Source organism: Macrobrachium nipponense, chromosome 9 (assembly GCF_015104395.2).
Source record: "Macrobrachium nipponense isolate FS-2020 chromosome 9, ASM1510439v2, whole genome shotgun sequence".
NCBI lineage: Eukaryota > Metazoa > Arthropoda > Malacostraca > Decapoda > Palaemonidae > Macrobrachium > Macrobrachium nipponense.
This window is the reverse complement of record NC_061110.1, coordinates 106,051,286-106,064,349: the sequence shown is the minus strand read 5'-3', so window position 1 is coordinate 106,064,349 and position 13,064 is coordinate 106,051,286. Positions and strand designations below refer to the sequence as shown.

The 13,064-nt window shown below is 32.3% G+C and overlaps 1 protein-coding gene across 1 annotated transcript in view; it reads right to left on the bottom strand.

Moving 5' to 3' along the window:
* LOC135218178 (protein fem-1 homolog C-like) overlaps positions 1-8,904 on the bottom strand; it is a 13,104-nt gene extending 4,200 nt beyond the window's left edge. The window contains exon 1 of the mRNA XM_064254328.1: positions 8,863-8,904. Within this exon, the coding sequence (XP_064110398.1) occupies positions 8,863-8,904 (42 nt within the window). The remainder of the gene's footprint in view (positions 1-8,862) is intronic.
* Positions 8,905-13,064: the final 4,160 nt, after the last annotated feature.

Sequence of the window (13,064 nt, the reverse complement as noted above, 5' to 3'; positions counted from 1 at the left end):
CTGAATATTTCCGATTACTGATTTTTCTGTGGTACTGCATCTCCACGTTACTCGCCAGATGTAGTACCAGAGAAAAAGCAGCAATCAGAAATACAAAGAAGACTCTAAAAATGATTAATGCAGCTGATGCAGCAATCACTCTCAACAGCAATAATAATAATAATAATAATAATAATAATTAATAATAATAATAAGAATAATACAACTAATTTCTGGAATATATCCTCTCATTGGTAGTGAATAAAAATCCACTACTACATGGTCATGTTATGCACAAGATTCTCGTGAAACAATACATGTTCATAACCAAGCTTCTTTCGCAGATGAAATGTATTTATAAAATTCGTTTCTCTTATTGTTACAAAGTATTGTATTACAGCCTTTAACTATTTCACTAACTTTTTTTTATGCATATATCCGACACTAATGTACACATTATTATTATTATTATCATTATTATTATATAATTATTATTATTATTATAATTAGTATTATTCAAAAGATGAAACCTATTCATATGAACAAGCCCACAGGGGTCCATTGGCTTGAAATTCAAGCTTCCAAAGAATATGGTGTCCGTTAGGAAGAAGTAAGATTAGGTAAAGGGAAACAGACTGAAGATACCCCACTTAGTAAAAAAGGAAAAAAATAAATTAATAAACAAACAGATAAAAATGTATCAAAGTGCAAAGAGAGTATGTTTAGGGTAGTAATGTATTGCACCATCGCTTGAACTTCTGACTTATGAGGATTTGGTCATTTTAACCAAGCTAGTGGTCAAGGGAATAACATTTCTATCAAATACTGGTGTCAACGTTAAGTGTTCCTTCCTTGTTGGATTCTTGTAGCCCTTTTATGTAATTCTGAAAATGAGCGTTGCGTTTCGAGAAGACTATACATAAGTAAAATAAGAAATAACAGAAAATCTGGAGTGTCTTCACGAACATCTTATTTCAAAGCTCAAAATCAGTAATTTCAAGGTTCTCTTATGTGTTAGTTTCAATCCTTTAATCAGTAGATAAAGATATGCCTTAACCATTGATTCAGTAAATAATAATATACATCAACCCTTGATTCAGTAAACAAAAATGTGCTCCAACCCTTGAATCAGTAAATAAAAATGTTCTTCAACCCTCGAATCAGTAAATAAAAATGTGCTTCAACCCTTGATTCAGTAAATAAAAATGTGCTTCAACCATTGATGCAGTCAATAAAGAAATGCTACAACCCTTCATTCAGTAAATAAAGGTATGTGTCTCAGTTTCATTTATCTTTTCGTAAACGTGGTAAACTTAAAGCCAGGGAACATGAGCTTTGTTGAAAATACGTATTCAGTATCGCCTCGGTATTATTCAAATGCCAAGGGAAAATTAGTATTAATTCGTTTTAGAATAATTATAATTTCATTATACCTGAATCTCCTTCATTATAGCTTAGAGACGAATAAGTGCCAGCTTATATCATAAATGAATACAGAAATTTCCACGTGTGATTAGAAATTGAGCAAAAAGCCAGAAAAAAACTTATAAAATCAAAACAAAATTGACAATGTTGATAAAACCTTAAAGATTATGACAAGCTTGGACAAAACTTACACAGAATCACTAAAAACAAAGAAGTGCCTTTGATCAGATTTACAAACAAAGAGAGTACAGTAGCAAATAAAAAGAAGGAAATTATGAGGTTAAAACAAATAGAGATGGACACTTATTTGTAAGATTTCCAGATAGGAAAAATTTAGAAAAGCCGAAAACAGATTCAGAAAATCATCACTAATATAACAGTAAATGAGAAGGGTAACCTTCAACCCAAAATAAGAGTAGCATATGTCTCGAAGGACGATTAACATTGTCAAGAAAAATCCAAGGATAGATAATCTCATTTCTGAAATATTTTTTTCACTCACTCCATCAATGTTATGGAATTGTATATGTGCACGGCGATGACGACTCTAATTTTTTTCTTGTTTTATAGTATTTTAAGAATGGTTGTATGCATACGTATATATGAATGTGTGAATATGTATATGAAAACTAGGGAACCATATATCATCTGAAAATAACGACCTGAACATTGCAAAGAATATGAAAGCCAAAAATGACAAATAAAGCACTATATCATCAAATGCGCACCACAAATACGAAAGACTATCTATGATAAAGGTGACAAGTTGTGTACACTGTACCCAATTTTTACGACTGTTACATATCCTATCAATGGTATAAAAGGAAATTGGTCACAGCGCAGCAAATTGTAAAAAATACCAAGTTTGTCCTAAATGTGGTGAAAATCACAAATCAAATGAATGTACTAACCGCACCTTAAAGTGTGAAAATTGTTTAAAGGAAGGCCATAATGATACTAAACATAGCGCATATGATGACAATAAGTATATATTGAACATGTATCAAAGTTATAAAATTATACGGATCATGGCTTTGACAAATAATCTCCTGTACAATTTAATAGACATACAGCCAGCAGGAAATAAAACCAACACTATTAGAATCCCTATAAACGATCACAACCTAAATATATGCATGCTAACGGACTTAGTTAAGCAATAATGTAAGTGATTATTCTAGTAAAAAACAAACTAAGTGTCGCCACGGTCTCACAAAAATGAATCAAAATTTTTCAGTACATTTGAATAAATCAGCACCAAAATGACACACAAACAAACACATACAAATCATAGCAGTTCGCAAACCACAAAGCACAAGTAAGAGATAGTTCCTAGACTAATTCAGTTACTTCCTCGACTTGTTAACTGATAACAAAAGCACACTGATTTGTGGTGACTTCAGCCTACATTTAGATGATAACAAAGAATTGATAGTTACTTGAAAGCCATGACCTTGTAAATATTATGAGAAAACCGACGTCATTATTGAACTACACTATTGGCCCAGTGATACGAAACAAAAACGAGGTTACCAGTGACATACAAGTAGAGTCTGAATATGTGATATCTGCAATACATAAACTAGTTACATTCAACACATATATGGAAAGGCTATGCACTGAAAAAAACTTTCACTTACAGAAAGAAAACCAACTTTAAAGCTGATGAATTTATTGTTGAGAGCATAAAGCAAATATAGCAGAAACAAGCCAGATGTGCGGGTGTAATTTGAAGAATAATACCCCGACAGGCGACCAGGTATTCGTAAGCTGCTTACAGTCTATAGCAAAATATAATGATGAATGTCCCAGAAGTGACAAGGCAAATAATAGCTAAAGAAAATGCCAAGTGGATAAACAGTGATTTACGTGAAACTAAGAAAAAAATGAGAGATCTATGGAAAATATTGAAAGAATCAAGAAGTAATGAAAACTGCTCACCGAACAAAAAATCCAGGCCAGAGACCAGCATAACGACTTTATTATAAAAACCAAGACAAAATATATTCAACTGAGAAAAATCCCCACGAAAACCTGGCCGATAACTTTAACTACCTTTGAAGCATAGTTTAGACAAAGGAGGTCCTTCCGGGATCTCCCAGCGTTCGCCATGAGACATAGCAGATTCAGTTAAGGGTTTTTTTTTTTGAATGACTTTTGAAAAAACGATGAGAAAAGTAAAAAAAAAAAAAAAAAAAAAAAAAAAAAAAAAAAAAAAAAAAAAAAAAAAAAAAAAAAAAAAAAAAAAAAAAAAAAAAAAAAAAAAAAAAAAAAAAAAAAAAAAAAAAAAAAAAAAAAAAAAAAAAAAAAAAAAAACATGATTTAAAAGAGCCAAAAAACCCTTTTGATCAGTTCCGGGAGTTATATTTTGATATTGTCCAAATGAGTTTAGCACAGACGGCCTCCCCAAATACTGAAAACCTCGCTTGTATAAAGCCGCCTTCCTACAAAGGAAAATGTGATATAAAGAACATATACCTATCGTACTTATCAAACGGTAGTTCACGAATAAACGTGGACACACTTGAAACAACTCAACATTATACTTGATGCCATATATTGCATATTGTAAAAACCTGCAACTATCATATGAGAAACATTTCATCGATTAGAAAATACTTAAATGAAGATACTCTAATAACAGCAATTTACAACCAAATACTTTAGAGGCTTGACTACTGCAACGTTGTACTCTACGGTCTCCCTAACTGCCTACTAAGAAAATTGCAAGGAGTACAAAATACTTCTTACCGTCTTTAATGAATATCGTAATCAGACATGCAAGTGAAGAATACTGGCTATTTGATCCTTGGACAAAATGAAAGTCAGGCGAGAGAGCATTTGACATTGCACCACCAAGAGTATATACAACAAAATACCGCCTGAAGTGAGGATCATGCAAGAAGAAAGGAAAGTTAAAACAGAGCTAAAGACTGCTATTCTGCCGGAGCTACGATACTGACGAGAAAAAGCTAAAAGACAATTATAACATAAAAAGCAGCTTATTTTAAAAATGTGTAATCCATGCAGAGGACTGTACATAAAACCAAGCAAAGTGACAAAGTGATGACAGTTTATGACTAAACGTAATGACAAAGCACAGGAATAAAACATATATTCCATCATCTGAACTATCAATACGAGAAATTATGACAAATACCATACCCCTAATACCATAATATTGCTATTATTTTAAGCAGGTAAAATAAAAATGGGCAGAATATTTTAACTAATGAATGTTCAGCAAAATATACATTACGACCAACTGAAATTAATGGAGAAATCTGAGTTTCAGTACCAAATCAAAATCAGCCACATATGAGAAACCTATATAACAAGAACGAAGGTTTGTTTACGACAAGTGGCTTCCTATGATAGACGGACAACTTTAACAGCAAATAAAAACTGAATGGAGTGCAAGGTAAAAATAAATTAAAAGGTTCGATAATTGATAATCATCAGGGATGGAAAGCAAAAAACGAATCTATATAATTGAAAGCCAAAATTAATAAATCTAATGTTTAAAGAGTGAAAGACGCAAGAACTTAGTTGGTGTTTGGCTGGATTAGATCAAGTTTGTTTATGAAATTAAATACTGACTAATGAAAATGGGACTTTTACCTAAGAGATTGACCATTCAAGAAAAAATATTTGTACATAAAAATACATATAAATGCTTGATAAAATAATAAAGTAATAATGAGTTTTGGACTAGTAACAAGGATTCTATAGTGACAATGAAATTCTTTGCCGAAGAAATTGCAGGTGTTTTTATTGATAAACTGGCCAGACGAAACGAAACCTTCTCTTTACATAAAGTAACTCACATTATTCAAGTAAGCAACTAAACTCAAGTGTTAACCTCTTTAACGTGGTGTCGAGTATGATTTGACTTACATCGCGAAAATATCTCGCCCAAAGTATACTATGTATATTTACATAAAATCAGTTACACAAACAATGTCACGATTTCAATGATCCCCCACAAAGATTTTTAAAGAGACGCGGAGAAAGCTAGAAACTGAATACCTGTATCTTCAAAGCTATTAAAAAAACTAGTTATCATCACAAACAGGAGCATAAATACCAAAAAGTATAACTTTGCTTACCTTTGTGACGCATACAAAAGAACCGTCTGTTCTGTACATCTCGGCGTATTTTATGGCAGATGGAATTTCAACTGAAGCAAGTTGGAAGCACTTTTGCACCAAGCAAGTCACGTGTCACTTAACTTCCAGGACACTTATAACTGAGTATTTTTACCCAGATTGGGTCTACTTATACCAGGTGGGCATATGGAGAGGCGGGGCCAACTTGAAATGTCCTTAATCCCCAGACCAATGGTCACCCGGGCCATGCCAAATCTCATTTCACTCATCCTTACAATGCTCCTTCGATAAAGGAAATAGATTCCTTTCTGGGAAAGCATCCTATTAAATTGAAAGAAGATCACTGTCTAATGAATGGATCCATTTTAAGCAAAAATACTAATTAAATTTGCATAATGAATATATTTTGAGTTAAGGCTCCATGCTTCGGCAACAACCGCGTGAGAGAGTCTCTCAGAGTGCTCTGATTGGCTGACTCAGGGAGGTGTGTCCGGTGCCCACGGTATGACACACCAATAGGACACAAGCATCTTTTTTCGCCACACCTTCGTTTACCCTCAACACCCAGGGGATTCTGGTCTCAACCCTAACTGATATGAAAAAATTTGTGTGATATTTATTCATCATATTTGAGATGTATCTGTATCATATGTATATATATATATATATATATATATATATATATATATAATATCTATATAATATATTATATATTATATATATATACACATATATATATACATATATACGATATAAATATATAAATATATAAATAAATATATAAATATATATATATATATATCTATCATATATTATATATATATATATATTCATATATACATATATATACACATATATTCATATTACATATATATATATATTATATATATATATATGTATATATATATAATATATATATATAATATATATATAGATTATATATATATATATGTATATATGTATATATGTATATGTCTATATGTAATATATGTCTATACTGTATATGGTATATATGTATATATGTATAATATGTATATATGTCTATATGGTAGATATGTATATATATATATATATATATATATCTATTATATTCTTATATATCTATATACATATATCCTATGATACATATGTTTCTTACACTTTTCCGTTACGTAAACATCCGTTTTTTTTTTTTTTTTTTCAGGCCAGCTAAACAAACTTAGCCAGATTATGGGTGTTGTTTTTTTAGTTAGATTCAGCTGGCCTTATGCCAGCACGGGTTCATGCTCATAGAGCAACCCGTAGGGCTGGGGGATGGGTGATTCACCCATCTGATGTTGTCGACAAGACCAGACGACCTCAGGCTCACTTTCACAGGTAATAAGAAATACTCCTCTTTATTCTAGATTTTTATAGTGGAAATTAAGACTGTTTCAGATTGAAGTATTTGGGAATTATGAAAGCTAGTAACAATATGTTTCAGTATAAATAAAAAAAAAAAAAAACAATGAAAGAAATTTGTGTAAGTGGGGAATAAGGACAACGCGTTAAAATGCAATAGTTACTATCATATTCATATGCAAATACTCAGGGAATATGGTTTCATGAAGTCAGGTAACTGGATATCACATCAGTCTCTATGTTCCCCTATCAATAATTGGTCCGATATAATGAACTCCAACCATAAGAATAGTGCCATATTTTCGTGCTGTGGATTTGGAATTTGAATCTAATGACAGATAAATTACCTTATCTTAAGTTGAATTTTACAGGACCTGATCTCTATATTTTTATTAAGAATAATAATTTTTGTAAGAGTTAGAGATTGGTCCTTTAAATATGATGAAAACAATGGTTGCTTTAGCATAAATAGGTTGGATAAAGGCTGTCTAGAGCATTTGTTTGGTGTGCGTGAGGCACATGAAAAGACCCCTACAATAATTTAACTCTGATCTCTGGTAGTATTGGTGGCTATGAAAATAATTAGTAAGAAAAGAAATACTACTACTACTACTACTACTACTACTACTACTACTTATAACAATAACAATAATAACATGATCCTTAAGGTCAGCTCAGGGCCATATAAATGTAATATACAATAACCATACACACTACATTAAATGATAAAAATGGTTATCGGCAATATCCAGACAGTGGCTGAAGCGGTAGTAACAATAGTATTATATTCAATAATAATGGAATGGTGTAATGATTATATTGAGAATAATAGTAAAAATAATAGAAATTAAACAGTTAAAATGTAGACTGCATGCAATTAAACATCATTAAGCTGAGGAAATTGAACTTGCTTTAGAAATCTACTTAGCAAGACGTTTGTTTTGAGATTAGGGTTTTGAAATTCAGAATTATGTATAGATTGATAACATAGAGGAAAGCAATAAATGGCACATTTAAAAAAAAGTAAGGTAACAGAAGAGATATAACTTATGTATGTACGTAGATATTATTTCGTTAAACATTTACCATGATTTACTCTCATTTAGCCAGTATATGGACAACGGTTATACTGCAGATAATTCGCATACTGAAATGGTGAGAAAGCGTGAATCAGACGTTCTAATGAGTTCTATTGCAATACACAGAAGGGTCTTTTAGAAGGAAAAGAATGTTTGAAGATATATTGTGGCTATTTTTTTTATGGTGGCAAATGTCTTTATCAAAACAACAATGATTTCCATTTTTTCTAAGATTATTCGTACTTCCGTTAATTATATCCATATCCATTAAAGTACAATACAGAATTTCTACCTATTTGTGATGATCTAGATTTTTATTTTCCGCACATAAATGTTCAACTGCCTACGTAGGCTGCATTACGGCCAGCTGGTATAGGTTTTGTCGTTTGCTTGTTTTAATATTTTGTACACTACCATTTACGTACACGTAATTTTTCTGTATCTATTTAACCATTTTTACTGTTTTTCACCAGTGTTTACGTAAATACAATTTTCATTTGTCACCGAAGTCCTGATTGCTCCTCTGTGAGCTGGCTCGAATCCAGGAGAGGACGAAATTATCAACAAAAAAATTCCCCTTCGGTTAACATATATGAAGATATATTAATTTCGCAGTAGCGCGAATTGGACGCTGAAAGACATATGAATCACGTTGTGATGAAATTCATATATGTAAAATCATTTATTCATTGGGCAAATATTAAGACGTAAAGCAAGGAGATTTATATTATCATCTGAAGAAAAGGAAACCATTTGAATTTGTTAGCACAGTTTCATCCGGTATGATCCCGTTTTTCATAGCACGTTGACTGGGTAAACGTTCTGTTTGGAAATAACCTCCTTTATACGGCAATCGATTCCCGTGGGACTTGAGGGAAAGGTTAAATTACCTGGCCATGACTTTTGCAACCGTTACAGTCCCTGGCGGCCATGGTGACCTTGAGCCTGTCAGAGATCTCATTGTGAATATTCTCACGGTACTCCGTTTGAATTTAATTTGAGTTTGAACTGAAGGGCTTCATTGTTGTGTTCTAAACATTACAGTTTTCTTTTTGTTTAACGGTGGAATTCCACATTCTTCGACGCGTGTATGCAAAAGTAAAGAAGATTAGTAAGAGAAGCGTGACCCTGGAATTACGGTCAGTTCGGGAATGAGACTGTCATACCCTGAGTGAGGATGAGGGGGGGGGGGGGGGGGCCGGGGGGGGGTTAGGGGTTTAGGGAGGGGGCAATTTAAATGATTAAGAAGCCAGAAGTGGAAGCAGGTCAGAATAAGAAAGGGTCAGGTGAGACCCTTGTGGCATCAGTATCCATTTCCAGATGTTTCGTATAATGATCACCTGGTATGATCTAGCTAGCTTTCCTTTTCTAGGAAGATCGTCCTTTAAAGCAACAATCCTTGACCGAGGGATTTTAGGACAAGAGTCCTTATAGCCTAACGGTTATGATGGACCTTGAGGCGCGTTAGAGATTTCAAACAGAATATTCTGACAAAACGTCAGTTGAACTAATGTGGGTTTTTAGTTAAAGGACGCCATTGTTGTAACTTGAGCGATGCAATTTTCTTTACTTTAACCTAAAATTATTTTTTTTTAAATTGTGTTAGTTTAGGAAAACGAAGAATGATAGGATTAAAAAAGCCAAATGAGTTTAGGTAGCCCGGAATACAGACGGGTCAGAAAGAAACGCACTGACGAGACCATTTCATTGTTTGTTACAGATTGTTTTAAACAAAAGTTCCCGATTTGTTCCGTGTGGTGCGTAATTATTTTGTAAAATCTTCCGTGTCCCAAATACGTTAAGACGATAGGTAAAGCTTAACTTTTCTCCGCTTTTTTTTATGTGACTTTCATTCCTTTGTCTTTTATACTTCCTTCGACGTATTCTGCGTTTATTTATTTATTCATTTAATTATTTATTTATACATTACTTTATTTTTATTTACCTATCCACCTATCTGTCTATCTATCTACCTACCTATCTATCTATCTTTCTATCTATCATTGGCATTATCGTGCTGTTCATAAATTGTTAATGTCTGTTTATGACAAAATAATAAAGTACGTAGTGAGTTCCTGATTTTCAAACTTCAACAAATATAAAGTTAATAAGTGTCTTTATAAGAATTTTACTAATTTTTTTTTAGACTTGAGTAACAGAAAATTATTTGACATCATTACATGTTACTGCATTACGTCATAAGTCTCATATAATGAGTTGATGAATATCTGCCTCTTGGGATAAAATGTCGCTCATTTTATTAAACGTGTTGTGATAAACACTGAAAAAGTAGAGAATGCAACTCATGAAATAAAGGCAAACAATTACTGGAAATAAGAGGATTTGGTGAACCAAACCGAGGAGCAAATACCTAAATGTAGCAGTCTCTCTCTCTCTCTCTCTCTCTCTCTCTCTCTCTCTCTCTCTCTCTCTCTCTCTCTCTCTCTCTCTCTCTCTGTAGGTAAAAACGTATAACATGCAAGCGTTGGCCCTGATAAATTGTAGTATTTCCGTATTACATAAATTTACTAAAACAAAATTTTGCGTTGTGTAAGTACGTATCAATATCAAGATTAAAATCAATGTGCTTTTGTAACAAGAGAACAGAAACACTTTAAAAAATAAACGCTTTCAAAATTTCACTTTCAGATGCATCAAATCGTAAAGGTTGCTTTATCTGGCTCTAAGATTATTAAGATACGATTACGTGAATTAATCTAGCTTGGAACCACTATACGTTCTTGAGCAATTTGAGATTTTTTACAAAGAATAGACAAGCAATTAATTTAAGAGGTGCGACAAAAGTCTTCTTTGGAAAACTATTTGATTTTTATTAAGGGTGTTTACAGTTAAGTATTTCTCAGAAGTTGTAGTTTTCGTCCTAGTAGTAAGTCTTTCTACTCTGCAAGAGACTATATACTGATTGGTTGATTTATGGAAATTTGTCACCAAGTTCAGTAGTGGGGCTCCATCGGCCATTCAGTATAGGTGTGATACAGATATGGGCATGAGTATGGTTATGGGTATTGGTATGGGTATGGGTATCGGTATGGGTATGGTACGGAATATCGGAACTAGCAAATGCGAGCGATAACTAGCATCTGCTTGTATATATATATATATATATATATATATATATATATATATATATATATAATATATATATATATATATATATATAGATATATATCTCTATTATATATATATATACACATATATATCTATGTATATATATATATAATATCTACATTTCTACTACATATATCTATCTATACTATACTATCTATAAATCTATCCATATCTATTATACCATATCTCTATATCTAGTAGATTTGAGATTCTTATCATCTATCTAGTATATATATATATATATATATATATATGTATGAGGTAGATTCTGAATAAATCAAACTCTGTCAAAAAAATGTATGGGCTTATTCTATTATTGATTATTACTTAGTGATAGTCAATTGTAAATATAATAAATTTCATATCAGTTTCTTATATATATAAATGTTTCTTTGTTTTTGTATCTGATATAATATCCTTCTCTGCATTACAATTGAGTCCTTTCAGGTAGGCTCTCGTCAGTCATGTGCTTATATAATAATATGCTACATAATATAATTTATTTTCTTAAAACAGATGGAATGATGTAATATTATTTTTTGAGAAAATAAATTATGTAAACACATCATTGATATTATATCAGTTTGTGCCTGGCTAGTTTTGTTCTTTTTGTCAAAAATTGAAACGTTTCGAAATATTTCGGAAAATTTTGATGAGATCTTATCTTGTTATAAAAATATTCTATATATATTTCTTATCATTATTTTCTGGAGTTTTACACTGATAAAACATCGGATTATCAGCACTATTTTGGGTTATGTTTATATAATTGAAAGAAATAAGAGAAAACAGCGTCGACACACTGCTAATTTTACCGGTAATTTGTTTTATTGTTTATGTTATAAAAAAAACGTAATTTTGTGGTAATATCAAAAGTATTTTCTTATGCATACTCAACCGCTAGTGATAAAGGTTAGAAATTATATTCCGTCTTTATAATAATAACCCCTTGAGAGATGTGTTACAATACCTGAAGAGGCTGCGTCCGCTAAGGGTTGGACATGAGTGGTTCATTCAACTTTATTTAGACGCCTATGGTTTAAATGCTGTGGACCATTTTTTTTTCTGAAACGGTTTGATATTAGATTTCTAGACTGTGGTAAATCATAGGCTGTCTGGATACGCTCTTTGGATGAGAATGCATAGCACCTAATATACTGATGCTGCAGAATTGGAAACACCTTGGTTAATGTTAGGGATTGGTGGACAAGCTATGCAGAGCAGTGTGCAATGGCTTTATCCTTCAACGAAAATGAGTGCAGAATAAAACTACTTTAGTTTATCTTAAATCTAACAAAACATTACCTGTCAGTTATACAAGAATGCTTTCTTCTCGTCCCTTTTTGCATGACCCATATTTTCGTAAGTTTATCAGGGCACGACCATAGGCTAAGTTAGGTTAAGGGAGTGTTAGGTCAGGATGCATGTCTGTTGGAATATGTCTGTGAACTCCCTTTTAGCAGTCCCCCCCCCCCCCTCCCCTCCCCTCCCAGGGGTAAGAGTCAGGACACGATCTTTAATTTACTTTATGAATACCAGTTGGTTAGTGAAACATATTTCCCGTGGTAGGGTGGCAACTGGAATAGCTTGTTGGTGCATTTGATTTTCTCCATCACACTACTGCTGTGGAAATAACAATGTATGCAGCCATGGCCAGATCGCCAATCTTTGTTTTATTAATGTATCCTTGTTTTGATTAATGTATTATTTTAGGCCATCTGGTGAATGCCCATAAATATATATTTAATTTACTCAGTCTTAGCCGATAGATATTTCAATAAGCCTATTTTTAAACTGAGATAATCAGTTGAAAATTTATTGAGGAGAAAGTTATGGGCTTGACTAGTATCTTAAAAACTTGTCAGTAATTGCTGGCAAACACTTTCATAGTTGTTTCCTTATATCTTTGCCTAGTGTGTGTGTGTGTGTGTTTTTTTTTTTTTTTTTTTCTTAGCTATGCGGT